This window comes from Propithecus coquereli, unplaced genomic scaffold (assembly GCF_000956105.1).
Source record: "Propithecus coquereli isolate 6110/MARCELLA unplaced genomic scaffold, Pcoq_1.0 Scaffold950, whole genome shotgun sequence".
In the NCBI taxonomy this organism is placed as follows: Eukaryota; Metazoa; Chordata; class Mammalia; order Primates; family Indriidae; genus Propithecus; species Propithecus coquereli.
Window position 1 is genome coordinate 215,144 of NW_012155841.1, and position 21,656 is coordinate 236,799.

The 21,656-nt window shown below is 49.1% G+C and overlaps 1 protein-coding gene across 2 annotated transcripts in view; it reads right to left on the minus strand.

Annotated features, from left to right (window-relative positions):
• The window catches only part of BRF1 (BRF1, RNA polymerase III transcription initiation factor 90 kDa subunit), a 66,981-nt gene that overhangs the window by 37,346 nt on the left and 7,979 nt on the right, over positions 1 to 21,656 (minus strand). For both annotated transcript variants that reach the window (XM_012665063.1, XM_012665062.1), the window contains exons 2-3: positions 19,669 to 19,749; positions 10,447 to 10,620 (exon numbers count right to left, since the gene is read on the minus strand). In XM_012665063.1, coding sequence (XP_012520517.1) covers positions 10,447 to 10,620; positions 19,669 to 19,749 — 255 coding nt within the window. The remainder of the gene's footprint in view (positions 1 to 10,446; positions 10,621 to 19,668; positions 19,750 to 21,656) is intronic.

Genomic DNA, 21,656 nt, shown 5'->3' on the forward strand with positions numbered 1-21,656 from the left:
CCCTCATCCACCACCACACCCGACTTTTGTGGGTCCCTCTTGCTCTGACTAATTCTCCCCCAGGCAGCCAACACTATTTGGCACAGTTATGCACAGCCCCACCCACAGCTCTATTAGAGCATGAACTACTGGCCACGTCTACGAGGACAAAGGCCACCAGGAGTGCTGGGCGCCCCAACCCATGCAGAAGCAGTGCCTGGCAGCCATGATGAGGAGCACCCCACGGGGGCTCTGAATGCCAGCTGCATGTGCAGCACTGACACCCACTGTCTACACAGCACTGCTGCCCACCATCTACATAGCACCGACATCTACCATCTACACAGCACTATCTACACAACACTGAAGGCTGCCTGCTGCATACAGAGCACTGACGCCCACCATCTACACATCACTGACACCCACTGCATACACAGCACTGATACTTGCTCCTGTACCACACTGATGCCTGTTGCGTACACAGCACTGACACCCACTACATACACAGCACTGATGCCCACCATCTACATACCACTGACACCCGCTGCCTGCCCCACACTGACGCCCGCTGCATACACAGCACTGCACCGCGTTGCCACCTACTGCTTACATAACACTGAATCTGCTGTCTGCACAGTGGTGATGCCTGCTGTTAGACAACCTGACACCTGTTCTCTGGAAAGCATGCCAGGGAGGTGTTGGAGCCACACTTTCCCTATTTGCTTCGAGGGTGACTGAGACTGAGGCTGTGGCTGAGGTTGCCCACTGAGAGTGGAGCTGGCATGAAACCCAGCCTGGCTCCTGGCCCGCTCTCAATCCCACATGGTCCCAACCCCTCACCAGAGGGTGAAGCAGGAACAGCCCCTTGGGATGTGAGAGCTTTGCTCCCTGCCCCACCCACGTGGATGATGACAATGGGCAGAAGCTCCAAAAGCACGTTCCCCTGAAGCCCTGCACAGCACAGCTCCGTGCAATAGCATAAATCAGCTGTAATTTCAAAAACGTGAAAGAGAAATAACCTATGGGTTCAGAGCCTTCATTGCAAGCTTCCTAAAGCAGGAGGCTGGCGGACAGAGAGTGCATCTTTAGGCCCCACACCCAGTGGGCCAGGCTCTGATAGGTCTTGGATATAGCTAGGAATGGGGTCACTCACGCCAGGGCTCAGGTGGCCTCAGCTGCTTGAGAGCATGCCCCATGAGGACCCAGCTCCCAGGTCATGAGCAGCCCTGTCCCCACAGGGTGCTCCCCAAAGATCACCCTCCTCCTCAGCCTGGCAGAGAGCAGGTGCTCTGGGAAAGTCTGCTGAATGAGTGACGAGGGGCAGTAGACCTGCCGACTGCCCTTCCTCCAGCCCACCATGGATCTTCATGGAAGGACCAGCCCCCATGAAGGGCCAGTGAGTCATTGCTGGGCCTTGCCCACCCCCCACCCATGGCAAACCAAATCCTAGAGCCAGGCTGGGCTATAGTATCCTACCACAACACACCTCCAATAATCCAGCACACCACCACTATCATTATGTGTGACATTTGGAAAGTTTAAAGGTATCCAAGTGCCATCTCAAAGCCCCCTGCCCTTAGGACTGAGCCTCCCACAAAGCCAGGGCCCAGCTCCGTCCAACCACAGATGATCCAGCCACCATTCAAGCGGCCACCGCATGCTCGCAGACTCTGCTTTCAAGCACATGTGTGCGACCAGGCATGCTGACAGCCCTGGGAGGAGCTGAGCCCATGGGGACAGATGTGCTTTCTCGGACTGGGCGTCATTCTGATCCTGACCTATTTTAGTTATCTGCTCACAGTCTTGCCAGTAGGCTGGAGTCCTGGGCTGGGGTGTTCCAGGGAGGAGACCAGGCCCAGGAGATGGCATGCCTGGCATGTCCTGGGAGGATCAAGATGGCCAGTGAGTCTAGAAAACAGCGAGGAGGGAGAGTGAGACAGGGGGAGGTCAGAGGTCACAGCCTTAGTGGCCACAGGAGAAGGACGTGGATTTTATTCCACATGTGGGGGAAGCTATCGGAGAGTTTAGGACGAGGAATCAGTAAGCCTTGATTCGAGTCCCGAAAGGACTGCCCAAGTGCTTGAGGCAAATGCACGCAGGGCCAGGAGTGTAAGCAGGCGTAGCGACAGCTAGGCAAGAGCAGGAACCACAGACTCAAGTGGGGGCGGGGAGGTAGTGGCAGAGTGACCTCCAGTAGAGAACGACTGCAAAAGTCAGGTGAGCCAGAGGTACCACGCGCTCTGTCTCCCCCTCAGGGCACCTGCTGCTTCCCAGGGCAAAGCAGAGGCCAGTGAAAGTAGGAGCATCGTGCTCACACAGTCTCACTTGGCAGGCGAAGAGAAAATTTAGAGTTCAGGGGCTTCCAAGACAGCTAGACTCAAGGGGCCAAAGTACCAAGAGAAGAAGCAGCAACTTCAAGAACTGAGCCCAACACTGTGCACACAAGTTCCCACTGAGGCACCTGCTAACGTCTGAGCTGCACAGGTGCAAGGGCTGAACACACGGAGCCCAGTGACGTCAGCTCTGACAGGATGACTCTGAAGAGCTGGATGGGAGTTCTGCAGTCACAAGGTGCCAGGAGGGAAATACCTAGGTCCTGCCACAGTCCTTCAGGCAGGGCCCAAGAGGGACCAGCTCTCTGCTTGCTCAAGAAAAATTAAATACCCTCTGGGGGGAAAAGTATCCCCCGTCTCGTCCTAATTTTTCAAATATAATATCCAGCAATTCAACAAAAAAAAATTACCAAGCATGACAAAAGACAGGACCAAATGAACAACAATGACAACAACAACAACAAAAAGGAAAATTAAGACAATAGAAACAGAACCACAAGTGATCCAACTACAGGAGTTATGAAAGACTTTCCTGTAACTCCAGAAAAGAAGAATTTTACCAAAGAACTGGACTCTGTAAAAGGAACTAATGAAAAAGAAATCACTGAAATTAAGAAGTTAATAGAGGGGTGTAACATATGAAGCAAAGAAAGGTCTAACATACTTCTGGTACTTGGGGTGCCAGAAAAGGAAAAGAGAGAGAGACTGTAGTTGAAAGGACACCACCTCAGATTTCCCTAAAAGAGACAAAAGACATCAAGTCTCAAATCCTAGAAGCTTTACACATGACAGCTTGGATAAATACAAAGGAAACCACATCTAAATACATCAGAGTCAAACTCCTGAAACCAAAGACAAAGATATTTCTTAAGAGCAGGTAGTGACTACACATTCTCACTAGTAAGTGGGAGCTAAATGATGGGCACACATGACACAAAGAGACATAAAAGACATTGGAAACCAGGAAGGGGAGAGTGTGGGGGACTGAGGGATAAAAACCTACCTATTTGGTACAATAAACACTATTCCCCTGATGGGCACACCAAAAGCCCTGACTTAAGCATTATGCAAGGTATCCATGTAACAAAAACATTTGTATCCCCTCAATATTCTCAAATAAATAAATAAATGGAAAAACATTTTTAAAAGCAGGTAGTAATATGAGACAATTACCTTCAAAAAGTAACAAGATTTATAGCCGACTTCTCAACAGAAACAATGGAAGGCAGAAGAAAATGGAATGATAGTGACAAAGTATTAAAAGAAAAATGCTGACCCAGAATTCTATACCCAGTGAAAATTTTTTTTTTTTTTTTGAGACAGAGTCTCACTGTGTTGCCTGGGCTAGAGTGCCGTGGCGTCAGCCTAACTCACAGCAACCTCAAACTCCTGGGCTCAAGCGATCCTCCTGCCTCAGCCTCCCGAGTAGCTGGGACTACAGGCATGCGCCACCATGCCCGGATAATTTTTCTATTTTTGGTAGAGACAGGGTCTCGCTCTTGCTCAGGCTGGTCTCGAACTCCGGAGCTCAAGCGATCCGCCCGCCTCAGCCTCCCAGAGTGCTAGGATTATAGGCGTGAGCCACCACGCCCAGCCCCAGTGAAAATATTTTTTAAAAATGAAGACAAAATATACTTTCACACAAACAAAAACTGAGAGAATTTTTTTTGCCAGCAGACATACTAAAAGAAATACAAAGGAATGTTCTTCAGACAGAAAGAAAATAATCCCAGAAGAAAGCAGAGAAACACAGGAAGGAATAAAGAACAATGGAGAGTCGAAACTGGATAAATCTGAATGAATCCTAACAGTTGAAGGCAGAATAAATAATAGTACCTTGCAGAGTTTGTATTGCTTGGGAAATATTATATTCTAATTTAAGGAAGACTCTCACAAGTTAAGGATACAGGATAACATCTCTAGAGCAGCCACAAAACCAATAATAAATAAATGTATAACCAACAACCTACTTAAAAGAAAAATAGAATAATAAAAATTTGATTACTCTAAGAGGTGGTAAGACAGAGGAGAGGGGAGAAAAATGGAGCAAATAGAAAATGTAGAAAGAGATAAAATTAAACTCAGCTATACTAATAATCATATTAAATTTAAATAGATAAAATTCTCCAATTAAAAAAACAAATATCTCAAGACTTGATTTAAAAACCAGACCAGGCTCACACCTGTAATCCCAACACTTTGGGAGGTTGAGGCAGGAGGATCACTTGAGGCCAGGAGTTTGAGACCAGCCTGGGCAACATGGCAAGACCGCATCTCTACAAAAAGCAGAAAAATTACCTAGGCATGGTGGTGCACACCTTGTAGTCCCAGCCACTCGGGAGGCTGATGTGGGAGGACTGCTTGAGCCCAGGAGCTTGAGGTTAGAGTGAGCTATGACTGCACCACTGTACTCTAGCCTGGGTGACAGAGCAAGATCCCATGTCTGAGAAAAAAAATTGCACCAAAACACACAATTATAAGCTGCTTACAAAAAAAAAAAAAAAGCCAAAAAAACAACATATCTTAAATACAGTTGAACCTTGAACAACGTGGGTGTTAGGAGCACTGACCCCTTGCACAGCTGAAAATCCACATATAACTTTCGACTCCCCAGAAATTTAACTAATATGCCTACTGTTGACCAGAAGCCTTACTGGTAACAAACAGATTAACACATATTTTGTACGTTACACGCATTATACGCTAGATTCTTACAATAAAGTAAGCTAGAGAAAAGAAAATGCTATTCAGAAAATCATAAAGAAGAGAAAATCTATTTTCTATTCATTAAGCGGAAGTGGATCACCATAAAGGCCTTCATCCTCATCGTCTTCACATGGAGCAGGCTGAGGAGGAGGGGTAAGTCTAGCTGTGTCAGGGTGGCAAAGGCAGAAGAAAGTCCACATATAAGGTGGACCCTCACAGTTCAAACCCGTGTTGTTCAAGGGTCAATTGTGTATCAGAAGCACTGAATTTTAAAAGATAGAAAAAGATATACCATGCTAACACTAACCAAAAGAAGGTGGCATAGTTATACTAATATCAAGCAAGGTAGAATTTAAGGGAAAAAATGTTAGTGCTAAGGAGGGACATTTCATAACATTAAAGATTCAATTCCACCAGGAAAACATACAGTCCTGAATTTGTGTCCCCCCCTAATAACACAGCTTCAAAATATAATGGAAAACTGACAAGGTAAAAGAAAAGCAGATAATTCCACAGTTACAGTGGGAGATTTGCACAGTATTCTTTCAGGACAAAAACAGGCAAAAAAAAAAATCAGTCAGGATGATTTGAACGTGACTAACCAGTCTGACCTGACTGGCATTTACAGAACACTCCACCCGACAACTGCAGACACACATTCCCTTCGAGTGCACGCGGAACAGCTACCAAAATAGTCTGTTGAGCTGTCTACCGAATCTCAACAAATTGGAAAATACAGAAATCACTCAGTGCATGTTCTCTGACCACAATGGAATCATACTAGAAATCAATAATAAAAAGGTGACTAGAAAATTTCTGTTTTCAAAATAAGCAATACACTGCTAAACGACTTATGGATCTCAGAAGAAATAACAATGAAAATTTAAAAATACTTTGAACAAGATGGTAATAAAAATGTGACACATCAAAACTGTGTGATGTAACAGAGAGAAGTTTATAGTCTTGACTGCTTATATTAGAAAAAACCGTAAGATGAAAACCAAGAACCTAGGCATGTCTCAAGGTGCTGGAAAAACAGTAAATTAAACCCAAGGAAAATAAATAGCAGGAAAGAAATAACAGAAAGAAATCAATGAAATATATTATAAGCATACAATGCAGATAAACAACGAAGCAAAAGTCTGGTTCTTTAAGGCTGATGAAAGGGTTGTTGAAGAACCAAGAATGGGCTGCCCTTGGGGAAAGAGGATCTTGGATCCAGCTGGTACAGCTTTATGGCTTGTCCCTATGTACACATTTGTAAAATTATTCTTTAAATAGATAATACAGGCATGTGGCTTAAAAGGAAACCTCAAAAGGTACAAAAAATTTGTCTAATTTTTAATTTAAAAGATACTGTATTAGCACCAAATAAAAATTTCATTTACAAAGGCATTATTGAGGATATAGAGATACTGGAACTCTCTTACACAGCAGGTGGGAAAGTAAAATGGCACAGTCATTATGGAAAACAGTAAGTTACCAACGACACTGCATGATCCCATTTGTATGAAATGTCCGGAACGGGCAAACAGGAAAGGCAAAGCGATCGGTGGTTGCTTGGCCTCCTCCCTCCTGGCAGCCACCACCAGCTTCCTGGCTTAGACTCCTGCTAAGACCCACCTACCCGTCCTCACCATCCTTAGACATCCTGTTCCCATGCGGGCCTGGAGTAGCCAAGCTAAAGCTGAATAAATAGCAAAGACTTAAAAACTAACTATGGGTAAAAGCACCACCTTCCACTAATGTATATTTCACACAAAGTTACAATGACAAATCTGGACACACAACTCAGGAAAAATGCACCGGCCACAAGTTACCTGCTTGGCTACGAAGGGGTGCTTGTTACAGCCCTGAGGTTTCTGCCCATGATGTCCAGGTCCTGCCTGAGAGCAGGAGGTCCAGGCAGCAGGTCCTTCTCAGTCCTGCTGCCCCATGCTGCCCCAGCGGAGAACCAGGAGAAGACGCAGGCCCAGGGGACAGCCGGGCCTTCCCAGGCCCTAACTCTCCAGACTTGGGTGGAGTGGGCTCCTCCTCTGTGAACCAGGGCTGGCAGTGTCAGTGGGCCGGGCTGCAGGGTAAGGAGAAGGGCCGTGCGTGCAAGGCCCGAGCACAGTGCCTGGCATCCCCTGGTGTTGGTGGACATGTCTGGGGGGCCTGGCAAGAATGAAGGGTGATAGGAGGAGAAAGAATGAGCCTGAATGTTTTTAAATCGAGCCCTAGTTCTTTCTGAACAAGGACTTCCTGTGTCCTGGGCCCAGGACACTGCTCCTATGCATGGTTGGACAAGGTGACAGAAGGATCCTGGGGATGCTTCTCCCAAGGTGGGGGTCCTCACCACACAGGACCATCCCAAGTCTCAGTGACAGCAAGTGGAAGGTGCAGTTGCCTCCCCTGGCAAAAAGGGGTAGTCCTGGAAGAGTCCCACAGGCAGGGGGCGCTGAGAAGTGAGGCATACTCGACCCACACAGGCTGCACCCCGCAGCCAGGCAGCCCTGGGCAAGGAAAAGAGAGCCAGGCCTCACGTGTCCTCCCAGGAACAGATCTTCTGTGGAAGGGAAGTGGGGCTCCTGAAGGAATGAGGCAGTGCGTGAGCCTGGCCAGCCAGCCGGAAGAGGAGGCCAGAATGGTGGCCACAGAGCCAAGCCAGGGTTAGCAGCGAGGGAGAAAGGGCAGGGACTGGAGGGTGGTGAGAGACAGAGGCATGTCCAGGGTGAGTGGCTAGAAGGCCAAGGGCATGATGCTGCCACCAACCTGGAAAGAGGACAGAGAGGGACCTTTTGCCACTGCCCCAACCCACCTCCCACTAAAGCGCTACCAAACCAGGGGAAAGCTGGGAAGTAAGCTATGGCCACTTGGAGACAGAGAAATTGTATGAGGCCAGGTGTGGTGGCACACACCTGTAGTCCCAGCTACTCAGGAGGCTGAGGCAGGAGGATGACCTGAGCCCAGGATTTCAAGGCTACAATGAGCTATGATCAAGCCACTGCATTCCAGCCTGGGTGACAGAGCAAGATTCGTCTCAAAAAATAAAGAAACCCCAGACCCTTTAGCAGTCACTCCCTGTCTCCCCTCCCCAGCCCCCCGCAATCACCAATCTGCTTTCTATCTCTGTGGATTTGCCCATTCTGGACGTTCCGTAATAAAGTAGTCACAAGCACGTGGCCTGCGGTGTCTGGCTGTCACTGGGCACGGTGTTTCTGAGGCTCCTCAGCGGCTTCATTCCTTTTCATGGCTGCACAACTCTCCGTCCAGACACCATATTCTGCTAATCCGCTCGTGGGCTGGGGGATGGCTGGATTGTTTCCACCTTTTAGCCACACGGATGATGCCACTGTGAACACTGGCATACAGGTCTCGGTGTGGACACAGGCTTTCATGCCCCTTGGGTAGACGCCTGGGAGTGGGACTGCTGGATCATGCGCTAGCTCTGTGGCTAACTTTAAGGGAAACAGTTTTCCACGTGGCTGTACCAACTTTCCCCTCCTACCGGCAATGGCAAAGCACAGTGGCCAGCCCAGCAGGACCCATATGTCCTATTTGTCTTCATCACCTCGCTACGAGGTCCCCACGTCCCGGAGCGGCTGGGGGCACTCCTTCCCCTGCAGGAGGGCGCAGTGGGGGTGGACACACAGACACAGTGCAACTTGCTGTCCCCCTGTGCTAGCCCAGATTTCTAGTGCCGCCTGCATACCAGGTCCTGCTCTGGAGTAGCCCCCAAACTCTCAGGAGGCAGAGCCAGAGACCCCAAGACTCTGCTCAGCTTCTCTTCCAGGCCTCCATCTAACCGTGGTGGCACTGAGCAAGGCTGGAGCAGGCCTCTGAGAGTGACTTCCAGGGAGGAGCTGGGAGGGCACCAGGAAGCAGGCAGGGTGGGTGGCGTCCAGGGGGGGCTTGCAGGGGTACCTCGCATCAGCCCTTAAGGCGTGTGTGTGCTTTATACGTTTTTATGCTGAAATGATACATTTCAAAAATTTAAAAGGACATTTTAATGAAAGATTCTGGGACTGAGGGCTGCCCAGAGGGAAGCACAGTCAGCACAGCACCCAGCACACTGTCCCCAGCACCGGGACGACCCGGCAGGATCACCCGACACCGAGGGCAGCCTCCGAGGGAGCCCAGACTGAAAGAAACAGACCCCACGAGAAAGAGCTCAACCAAGTACTACTATTTCCTACAAGATGAGAAGATGCCACAGCATTTCCTACAAGATGCCGTGAAGAATGGAGTATTACATAAAAAAGAAATGCTCGGAGAACAAAAGAGCTCTTAGAACTTAAAAGGCACGACTTTGCTGGAAGGCCTCGCAAAGCAAAAAGGTAAGTAGGTGGGAAGGAAGGACAGACAACTAGAGACCAGTGTAGGGCAAGTAAAGTTCACCAAGACAAGAAGGGAGAGAAATGGAAACAGTGACTCCAGAGAAGAGCAAAACAGGAGACTGCCAGGCGGAAAGGGCCTGCGACGCTCACATATTGTGAAATTTCTCAACACTGAAATTAAAGAAAAGGTGCTACAGGCTTTCAGGGAAAACTATACCAGCCACACCCCGAGGATCAAGAACCGGAGTGGCGCAGAACTACTCGACAAGCATGCTGGGGGCGAGAGGTAGTGGGGCCACGCCAAGCACAGCCTGCTGGAACAGGGTAGGGGTGACGGCCCTTTCTCAGGAAGCCTTCACAGAAGGTGCCCTCCCCAGCTGAGGAGGGCGGGAGCCAGGAAGCAGGGTTCCACACAGGAGAGGTAAAGGGAACCCCAGAGTAACGGGGAAAAGAAGCTCCAAATACACACGTGCATGACAGGACAGCCCAGAGTGAAAGAGGCTAGAAAGCTCTAGAAAGTTTCCTCACAAGATGAAACTAATAGAGTGTCTGATGCATGTGTATGTCTACAGAGGGCAGCAGAGAGCACAGGGCTGGATGCACAGCCAGGTGCACGGAAACCCAGGCATAAGAGAAGACCAGACCACCTGTCCTCTCCAGACAGGCAAAGCCGTAGACCACTGACAGTCAGCTGCTCCCTCACTCGCCACACGGCAGGCACACAGAGCCCAGCAAGGCTACAGCCCACTAGGGCCGTAGCACTTCACCTCCTCAAACCATGAGAAGACACGAAAGGCAGTGCCCAAGTCCCAGCTGGTCTGAGAACAGGAAGAAAACCCAGGGAATGGTTTCCAGGGACCAGCAGAATCCTCGTTCCGTCTTCCCAAGGGCCGTGGGAAGGGAGCAGGTGCCCAGCTTCCCAATTCTTCCACCTGGTAAAAAGCAACCCCAAATTCAGAATGCCCTGGATCAACTGAGACTGTTAATCCAGGAAGTGGTTTCCAATTAAATGCAAACACCACGTTCCTGAACTAGCGAATCACAGCATTTGAGGAAGCCAACAAAGCACCAAGACAGAGGTCCTCTGAAGGCCCCAAACCAAAGGATACGTGGTGTGCCTTCCGTGCGGCAGACCAGGTACAGACAGGCAGCGGTCACGTGGGCCATCCTCCGGCCCCGGGTCAGGTGCTTGCTCACGGCCATCTTGAAGAAGTTGAAGGCTGTGTCCAGGCAGTGCTGGTTCAACTGCAGCTGGTTGCCCAGGTGATGGATGTGACGCCTCCCTAGGATACAACACAAAACAACGCGTACATGTCACCACGGATTTGTAATGTTCAATTAACTGAGAACTTAAAAAACAAAAAGTGTCACATGACCACCTGAGCAATTTAAGATTAAGAATATGGAATGTCCCTTTGCAAGTTTTTTTTCTTCATGTCAGGCGCGTAATGCGCCGACGTCGTAACAAGGTTTGAGGCAGGCACATATCACGCATCTGCATGAAAACCGAATCATCTCACTTATGAACTACAAAAGAATCTCCTTGTAAGTTTTTAAATTCACTTTTCGTGTGTGTGTTCCAATCGACTTTTATTTATGGACTCTGAAAGATGAATTTCCAACGATTTTCACTTGCCATGAAATCTTATTCCACATTTCACGCTTCAGGCTCTGAGCGGGTGTGTGCAGTGTGGCTGAATGTGCCTCTCCCCAGCGCTCCCTGAAGTCTGGGCTGTCTGCAAAGGGCTCGGTTTTGCCTGGTCAGCCTGGTGCTTCCTCCCTGACCACTGTGACCTGCAGTGCAAGTCCCCCCACCACAGCCAGGAGTGCTGGGCACCACCTCCGGACCCAGTGGCACAGGGGCGGGGACAGCCCGCCCTGCCCTTCCCAGCAGGCCCTCTCTGCTCAGTCCAGCCCTGTCCAGCCTGGCCCCTGCTCTCCAGGAGCTGGCTGCCTGGCCAGAGAAAGGACCGTAGTAAGGTCCAACCTGACCTCCAACTCCTCCATGCCCACCCACAGGGAAAGGGCCACGGCAAGGGCACGTGCAACACACAGCAGATTTGAGGGCACTGGGCCCTCCTAGGGAGTGCAAGACACTGGATGTGGCCAGGACTGCAGCGTCTGAGTCCACATACTTTCCTGGAGCAAGACCTTCCCAAAAGCTATGGGCCAAAAGATGGCATGAAGAAGGAAGCGGAGGTACTGCCCCCTAGGCAGGAAAAGTAACCACAGACATCTGGCAAACACAAATGAAAATGCAGGGCAGACATTCAAAGGCCAGTGGCAGGAGAGCTGTGTGGGGAGAGCTGGGGAGTGGACCGCTGTTTCCATCAACGCTCTGGTCCGACCTAACACCCCACTTCCATCTGCAGTGTGGGCGCCGTGGCAGGCAGAGTCCTAACTCCAGGCAAGAGGCCCACTGGGGTACGCAGAAGACGCCCATGGCTGGGTCAAGGCTCAGGACACCAGGGAGAACTGCCGTCACAAAGATTTCCAGTTCCCACCCGCGTCCTCTGGCTCCCCAATTGTGTCTACCCAAAGCCCTCCTGCAAAGGCCACCTGAGGTGACCTCCACTTCACCCACAGAAAAGTTAAACACTGACCTCCCTGATTTCTTTGATAAGAACATGTGGGCTGGGGGACACAAGGGCTGGTGCTCTGCTCATGGCCAAGCTGCACTCACAGTGACTGTCAGCCAAAGGCAGCACCTGGTGAGCCCGTGCCCCAAGGAAGCCAATGCCCAGGGTGTGTGGTCTGGCAGGTTGGGGACGATCCTCACACTGGAGGCACCTGGCAGTCAGCACAGCCACACAGAGCCCCCACCCTGCTGTGGCCCTGCTCCCTCAAGCACCAAGGACATCTGCCTGGAGCTCAACAGCTCTGAGGCCTCCAGTCAGGCTGAACCAACATGGAGGGTGGGTCATCATCCCCAGAGCTGATGCCTGGGCAGAAAGACAGCAGCGCCAACCACTGCCTTCCTATCAGCACAGCAGACACACGGACACAGACCACCCCAAGGCCCAGCAAGGCTAAGCTGTCAACAGAGTAAGCTGGCAGGGGACCCATTGGAGCTAGGGGATCCTTACCTACTAGCTCTTTGGCATGTGTTTGGAAAATTCCATAATAAAAGGTAAGGGAGAGAGAGCCCTCTCCAGAGGCCGTGTGCTTGAGCTAGGACCCGATCCCACAGCCCAATCCTACAGGGGCTGCTTGCCAGCACCAGTCCACATTCCCAACATGCGGTGGCTTTGCGGTGTCTGTGGTCTGAATTTCGTATCTACCCAAAATTCATGCATCGAAACCTAACCCCCAGGGGGATGGTATTCGGGGCCTTGGCAGGTGATTAGGTCACGAGGCAGAGCCCTCATGATGAGACTGGTATCCTTAAAAAAGGGAACCTGGAGAGTCAGCTCAACCCTTCTGTCATGTGGGGACACAGCCAGAAGGCACCATCTCTGCCCTGACCAGAGAGTAGGGGGTGGATGGCTGTCCACCTGAGCCCCAGCCTCCGTACTGAAAGAAATAAATTTGTTTAGGCGTCCCAGTCTGTGGTGTATCTGTTATAGCAGCCTGAAAAGACTAAGACGGGGCCTTGGGATTACTACAGTAAGTTGTTTTTTAACATCTTTATTGCACATAATGCACACATTTACCCACTTAAAGTGTGCAAGTCAGTGGCTTCAGTGTATCACACAGCTGAGCGCCTGTCGCAACTTGGCACGTTTTCCATCGCCCCAGAAAGAAGCCCCGCAGCCATCAGCACTTACTCCCCACCCACTCCCGAGTAAGTTTTAAATTCCTGTGAGTTCAGCAAGCACCATTAGCAGACAGAACAAATCACACACCTTAGACGTGTGTGATTTGTAAATGTACAAAGAGGTTATTAATAAATACAAATTCATGCAAAAACCAATTACAAATTAACTAACCATAGCTTATGAGTCTCCTTAGGCTTCCTTCCAATAAATGAATTCTACAAGTAAACTCACCAGCACACAGGTGCCTTCAAAATGTGGACGTTTTATAAAAATAAGGCCTGCCTTTCCTTTTGAGCCAGCAGCTGAATAGCAGCCTCCCACGACCTGACCCGCGACCACAGGGGAGGGAGAGCGGAAGGAAACAGAGTGACATCACAGGCAGGCAGGGCCGCTGGAGAAGGATACGGGGCCAGACTCAGCATGTGCAAGAAGCTACAGACCCCGGGTCCAGAGGAGACCCAAAGCGCCAGGCTCCCACATTGCTGGCCCCAACGTCAGGCCAACACAGCCTCTGGGGATGCCAGCTGGCTGTGGGTCACACCGTTCCCAACTCATCACGTACCCAGAAGCCAATAGGTGCCCCCAGGGCCTGCAGAAGCAACAGGAGCGATTTCAGACCCACATGCACATAAATGTAAACTGACAACCAAGAGCCGACAACATGTGAGGAAAAAGTCAACACGACAAAGGACAAACAACAAAACCCAAAAGCAAAAGCCCCAAAAAAACGAAACCTCCAAAACCCCAACGAACCCCGGAAAAAAGAAAAAAGAAAACCAACCAAGAAAAAGGAAAAAAAAGCCGGAAATAAAAAAAAAAGGGCCCTGAAAAATTAAAAAAAAAACAAGGAAATTTTTTTGAAAACTCAAAAATAATTCGACTGCAGCACGAGCCCAGACGAAGCTGGAAAAGGAGGAGGAGCTGGGCCCGGGGTTCTCCAAGGGCGGTTCTGGAGGAGCAGCTGCCGGGCTGGGGAGGTCCGGGGCAGGGCTCGCAGCCCACAGACAGCTCACACCCACACGGGTGACAGACTCCCGGGCAAGAAAGACGATCAGAAATAACGAGGCTGTGCCACAGCCATGGAGCTCAACAGAAAGGAGTAACGGCCCACAAAGCGCAGACCTAACGTGGCTTCAGAACACAGCGAGCACTGACAGCCCTACAGCAGACGCCTTCCGGGCAGAAGAATTCTGGTTGGTAAATTCCAATTACTGAAGTGTTGACGGAATGAGGAGACAAAAAGTCAGTGCTCAAACAAAAGAATAACCACTGCAGCAAGATCCACGACCCACGGTGCGGGAGGGGGATGCCGAGAACAGCGGGCAGAGCCTCAGGGAGAGACGAGTGCGGTGCGGCCTCCGCGCGCCCTCACGGTACTTCCGGCGACTGCGCTGGCTTGACCTGCGCTCACTTGAACCTCCCTCCCTCCAGGAAGGGAGCTCAATTGGAGTGTGGGTGGACTAAGAGGACGTGGAAACACAAAATAGCGACTTCGCGTGGAGGCACCAGGCAGTGACTTAACCAGGTCACTAAAGCAACATGACACACCCTGATATGGAGCAAAGGGAAGGGCACCCCGCCTCTGTGGGATCTTGCGCAAAATCCACAACGTCAGTCTAACCTGGAGAAAGCATGAGACAAACCCAAATGGAAGGATGATAGGGAAACCGTCACAGATTGGAGGAGACTAAGGTATGCAGTCACATGCCAGCTCGTGCAGAGAACACAGAAAGAAGAAACACTCCCCCAACTCATTTATAGCCAGCATAATCTTGATAATTAAAATCTGACATCATGAGAAAAGAAAATAACAGTTCAATATCTTTCATGACCTTAGACTCCAAAGCCTTAAACAAAAGATGTAAACTCTAACTCAGGGATGCATAAAAAAGGAATAATGCATCATGATCCAAAGGGGTTTGGATGACAGATGACAAACAAACTTGTAGCAGTTAAGAGAGTCTACCTGTGGTGTCACACCGGAGTCTGCAAATACACTCATACATATCTAGTCACCTGATTTATGACAAAGGAGTCAATGCACTGTAGTGGGGAAAAGACGGTGAAATTAGACATCCATATTGAAAAATGTAAACCTCAACTCCTACTTCACACCATTCACAAAAAAATTGATTTAAGGCTGGGTGTGGTGGCTCACACCTGTAATCCTAGCACTTTAGGAGGCTGAGGCAGGAGGACTGCTTGAGGTCAGGAGTTCAAGACCAGCCTGAGCAAGAGTGAGACCCCATCTCTACTAAATACAGAAAAAATTAGCTAAGTGTGTTGGTGCACTTATAAGTCCCAGGTACTCGGGAGGCTGAGGTAGGAGGATCATTGAGCCCAGGAGTTTGAGGCGGCAGTGAGCTATGATGACGCCACTGCACTCCAGCCTAGGCAAAAGATCAAGATCCTGCCTCTAAAAAAAAAATTCATTTAAGGTATATCATAAACCTAAATGTGGAATATAAAACAATAAGGCTTCCAGATGAAAACAAAACACAGGAGAGTATCTTCAGATCTTGGGGTAGAAAAGAATTTCTTAAACAAGCCACAAAAGACCTATCCATAAAAAACTGATATATTAGGATTTTACTAAGATTTTTAAATTTCTATTCATCAAAAGACAACATTAAGAGACCGGACGCCATGGCTCACGCTGTAATCCTAGCGCTCTAGGAGGCTGAGGCAGGAGGATTGCTTGAGCTCAGGAGTTTGAGAACTGCCTGAGCAAGAATGAGACCCCATCTCTACTAAACACAGAAAAAATTAGCCGGGCATGGTGGCACAAGCCTGTAGTCCCAGCTATTTGGGAGGCTGAGGCAGGAGGATCACTTGAGCCCAGGAGTTTGAGGTTGCTGTGAGCTAGGCTGATGCCATGGCACTCTAGCCCAGGTGACAGAGCAAGACTCTTATCTCAAAAAAAAAAAAAAAAAAAAAAAACAGCTGGAAAAAAAAAGAAAAAAATAACAATAAGAGAGTGAAAAGACAAGCTATAGATTTGGGAGAAGGATTCAAAATATGTATATCTAACAAAGGACTCAAATCCATAATATATAAAGAACTTCCACAAATCATTAAGAAAAAATAACAAAAACAAACATGTGCAAAAGACAACAATAGGTATTTCACATGTATGATGTCCAAACAGACAAAAAGCATAAACAAAGGTGGTCAACGTAATTACTCACCAGGGAAGCAAATTAAAATCACGAGTACTCTACACATCCACCAGAAAGACAAAAATTGGAAAACTGATAAATGCCAAATACATACAAGGCTACGGAAAGACGTGGAGAAAACTTCAGTGCACATCACTGAGTGAAAGAAGCCGTCTGAAAGGGCTGCGAGCCGTGTGACTGCCACCACACGGCGTTCTGGAAAAGGCAAAACTATGGCCGGTGCAAAGATCAGGGAGGAGGAGAAATGAACAGGCAGAGCACCGAGGGCAGCGGGACGCCCAGGCCGCTGGCTACCAGCTGGCGGGAGCCAAGTGGAAAGGTCTGCAGAGGGCCTCCCAGGGCCACCCACCCACACAGTAGGACGCCCCCAGGGATGCAGGCTCCCACCCGAACACTTCCCCACACGGCAAGTGGGAGCGAGGGGTCGCCCGCACACCATCACTGACAGCCACCCCAGGGAGCCTGCAGGTTCTGTTTTGATTTCTTCCTTAAACCAAGGGTATTTTGAAAGGCTTTTTTCTTTTTAAAGTAAGATGGATGATTTCTCTCTGTTGTTGATTTCCAATTTTACTGCAATAAACATGTCTGCACTAACAATACTCTTTATAATTTGGGTCTGAGGTACAACCAACTCTAGTAAACATACCACAGGTTTCTGGGAAAATACAGACAGTATTCTCGACTGGAAACAAAGTCCCTCATAAGGAGAAGACCTTAAAGTCCGAGGAAGAAGAGGCGCTGACCTGGAGCGCGAGAAGCAGTGTGTGAAGCGAGGCAACACCAGGGCCTGAAGCTGGGGCGCTACTTAGTGCAGGGCTGGGCCACCAGCCAGGAAGACTTTTAAGTTGTGTGTGCAAGTAACAGTCCTAGGCAAAGCAAAAAGCTGACAAAGCTGTGGGTGGAACAGACAAATCCACAGTCACCCTTTCAGTGACAGACAGCATGAGCAGAACCAAAATCGACAGGGACAAGGAGGAAGTCTGACTACATGATACGTACAGAACACTGCACCCCACTGACTGCCAGAAGGTGTTCCTTTCAAGTGCCCACTATACATGTACTTTTACCAAAACTGACCGTAAAGTGGGCCATGAGGCAAGCCTGCAAGTATTTCAAAAGACTGAATCACACAGAGAGTGATGTCTGACTACAGAAGAATGGAGCCAGAAACCAGTGAAAGAGCTAACTACACTGATCTACTAATAAATCCACAGGGATCAAAGAAAAAGAACATAATGTAAATTTAAAGACTCGTTTTGCTGTGAGTTATGATCACAAGCCCAACTCCCCTGTGGCAGGTGCTGACCTGGATCAGCCCTGTGGCCTGCTCCAGGTTCTGGCCACGTCCGTGCTGGCCACCGCCACTTGCAGCAGCAGCCAGGAGGAGAGGCAGGTCCAAAAGAGCTGTGACCTCCCAGAGACAGTCAAGGGGAAACGACCAGCGTGACATGCTGTCCACCCAGAGGCATGCTACCTCGGCCAGGCCATCTCCAGCACGCAGGTAAAGACCGCAGGACACAGGGATACACCTGATCAGGAGGTTCTCTCCTATGGTTGCTAACGTTCCTGAGGGAACCGAAGGAAACCCCAAGTCTACGGGGTCCCAGCACAGAGTCTCCCTCCCTGCACTGACCCACAGCTAACGGCACATGTGACAGAGAAAGGCCGGATGCTTCCCTAGCGCAGGGACAAGACAAGGATGTCTGTTCTCACCACTGCTATTCAGCATGGTACTGGAGGTCTAGCCAGGGCCGCCAGGCAAGAAAAAAATTCCAACTAGACTGAAAAGAAAAGGAAAGCTGTACCTATTTACAGACGACAAGATCTTGTATATAGAAAATCCTAAGGAATACACTAAAAAGCTGTTAGAACTAAAATATGAATTCAGCAAGGTTGTAGTACACAAGATCAATATACGAATATCAACTGGGAATAAATTTAACAAAAGAAGTGTAAAACTTATACTCTGAAAACTACTAAAACTGTTGAAACAAATCAAAGACCTAAATCAATGGAAAGATATCCCACGTTCAGAGATCAGAAGACTTCGTACTGTTTAGAGGACAATACTCCCCGAAGTGATCTACAGATGAACGTGATTCCCATCAAAATCTCAGCTGACTTCACTGCAGAAACCGACAAGCTGATCCTAAAATTCATATTCATATTCAAGGGACTCAAAATGGTCAACATAATACTCTTAAAAAGAAGAACAAAGTTAGATGACTTACACATCTTCATTTTAAAACTTATTACAAAGCTATAGTAACCAAAACTGTGGTATTAGCACAAGGACAGCCATTTAGACCAATGGGATAGAATTGAGAATCTACAAATAAACCTTAACACTTACGGTCAATTGATTTTCAAGGAGGGTAGCAAGAGGGTGCCAACTGGGACAATGTATATAGTCTTTTCAAAAAATGGTCCTGGAAAAACTGGACAACCACATGCAAAAGAATGAAGTTGGGGCTTACCATGTGCAAAAATTAACTCAACCATGCATGGCTCAAAACCTTAATGTGAGAGGTGAAACAAGAAAACTCAAAAAATCATAAGCATAAATTTTCATGATTTGGATTGAGCAAAATTTCTTAGTTATGATACCAAAAGCACAGTCAACGAAAGGATAAATCAATAAATTGGACATCGTCAGAATTAAAAACTTTTGTGCTTCAAAGGGCACCATCAAGAAAATGAAAAGACAAAAAAAATATTTCAGATTTTATCATTCATTAAAAAAATCAAAGAAGATCTACTTACAAAGAATAAAAACTAAGAAGAGGATTAAGGGCAACACACATAACCTAAACGTATGTACACCCATAATTTGCTGAAATAAAAAAAAAAAAAAAAAAAAAAAAAAAAAAAAAAAAGACAAAACATGATATGGGTGAAAATTTTCTGTAAATCATGTATCTGATAAAAGACATATCTAAAATATATAAAGAACTCTTCTAACTCAATAACAAAACAAATAACCCAACAGACATTTCTCTAATTTGTTGTGAACTGGTACTTTTAAAAACATGAGAAAATGTCACTAGTTTCAAATTGCTATCAATTGTTTGCATATTCATCTCCAGTGAGACCAGTATCCCACAGTCGTGGGCCCAGCAGGGTCCATGGACCTGGCACTGAGCAGCCCTGGCAAAGGGTCTTTGAGGGTGCCCAGGAGGGCCCTGATGGCGGGAGGGCCCTGATGGCGGGAGGGGCCTCAAGGCACAATTCCTCCAGAACTGCAGCCTGGGCTGGGTGGGAGGGTGACCAGGAAGTAGCAGGCCACGAGGCATGAGGCCTGAGTGAGCAGGCACTGCAGGACCTGCCATGCAGGCATCTCCACCCCCGGCTCCTGTAGCCCACCCCACACTCAGGGCACTTGCAGGGGAAATACCATTCTGCAGGGTCTGTGCTCTTGACTCCTTCCCCAGATTCACATGGAAGCCGCCACCCAGTGTTGGAGTTTTGCCAGCACCTAGAAACACAAAAAAGACTGATTAGCCAAAACTTGACCAGGAAAATCTGCCTTTACAACCCTTTCATCACATCCAAAGACACAAAGTGAGAAGAAAGCAGGGGTTGGCACTGCTCATACAGGCGGCAGCAGCAGGCCGAACCCCTCTCCCATCATTCATGTTGAGCCCAGGAACCCCCATGGAGGAAGGGCCTCTCACTCTGCCCAGACAACAGGGTTGTGGCCTCGACCTGGAGCTGGGGATGGTGGACCAAGCCTATTTGCATTCTCTGTCTTTCTTGCAGGGGACAGGCTCTCGCTATGTTGCCCAGGCTGGTCTCAAACTCCTGGGCTCAAGCCAGCCTCCCACCTCAGCCTCCTTGAGTAGCTGGGATTACAGAAGTGAGCCACCACACCTGCCTCTGCTATCCACATTTTCTAAGCATGTTCCTAACATACTTCAAGTCCAGAGAGGGCCGCTATCACACAGCCGCCAGGCGAGGGCATGGTTCTACCTCCAAACCACAGTGACACGACCCGCACGGCATGGGCTTGCCTGTGCAGCATGGGCTGGGCCCTCCGCCGTGCCCACACACAGCCATCCCATCTGCAGAGTGACTGCGCATGAATGGGTCCATTTTCCTGCCGGTTCCTGGAGGGCAGGGACTGTGTTCTGCATGGCCCTAGAGCTGCCACAGCCAGCTGGTCTGCAGAAGGCACCCACACCTCCACCCAGCTGTGCACCATCCACCTGCAGAGAGCAGCAGCAAGGGGAGCCCCATGCATAGTGTGGCCACAGCCAGAACTGCCAGGCACTCTGCCAAGTGGGAACAAGCCCAGGGAGTCCCACCACACTCTGCCCTGCAGGACTTTGGGGCTGATACCCTTTGAAAACATCAGGTGAACATACAGATTGTTCACCAGACTCATAAACCTGACCACTGAAGCCGGGTCTTCTTTTTTTTTAGAGACAAGGTTTTGCTCTGTCACCCAGGCTAGAGTGTAGTGGCACAATCACAGCTCATTGTAGCCTCCAACTCCTGGGCTCAAGCATCCTCAGCCTTGGCCTCCGAAAGTGCTGGGACTATAGGTGTGAACCATCATGCCTGGCCTGAAGCCTGGTCTTCAGCATGTGCTACAGAGGAACCCGGGGCATGAGCAACGTCAGTGGAGCTGGAAAGCACCTCCCGTCCGGCGGGCATTGGCCCTCAGCAGCCAGCACCAAGGCCAGCACATCAGTGACAAAGTATAGACACAAGGACTATAGGCTTCTATAATTAAGGGACACATACACAACCTCAGCCAAGTGCAGGGCCTGTCAGAGGGATGCAAGTGAGAATGAAATGCAAACTCAGAAGTGAAGTCTGGAGATAGACCCTCTGGGGAAAGTATGGGGCCAGCAGGGACCTTGGTGTCACCCATGGGGCGGCCACCTGAACCGACGGTGTATAGAACAAGCACAGCTTCTAGCTCATCTGTGAATGCAACTGAATCTCAAATACTAACAAGACTCTTTAAAGATCTCAATACTACACTAAAGTTCAGCTGGAAGTAAAAAGGAATTAGAGTAGCCAAGAAAACTTTGAAAAGAACAGTGAGTGAGCCTGGCCGGGCAGCTGCTGGGCCTGACCCAGAAGTAAGAACTGAGCAGGGTCAGGTGACACTCACTCTCCCCATCTTAGCAGCAGAAACAAAGCCTCTGGGCCTTCCCAGGGCTGGGGCCCAGAGCTGGCCTCCTGCCGGTTAGTGTGGACACAGGGCCGCCCAGCCAGCCAGGGACAGGCACCGACATAGGCCCTCTCCAACAGAGGTGGTGCTGGGGGCGCGGGCAAGGCCTGCAGACAGTTTGGGTTGTGGCAACTAGGGGGTGTGTATTAGTTTTCTGTGGCTGCCGTAACAAATTCCCAAAAACCTAGTGGCCTTCAAGA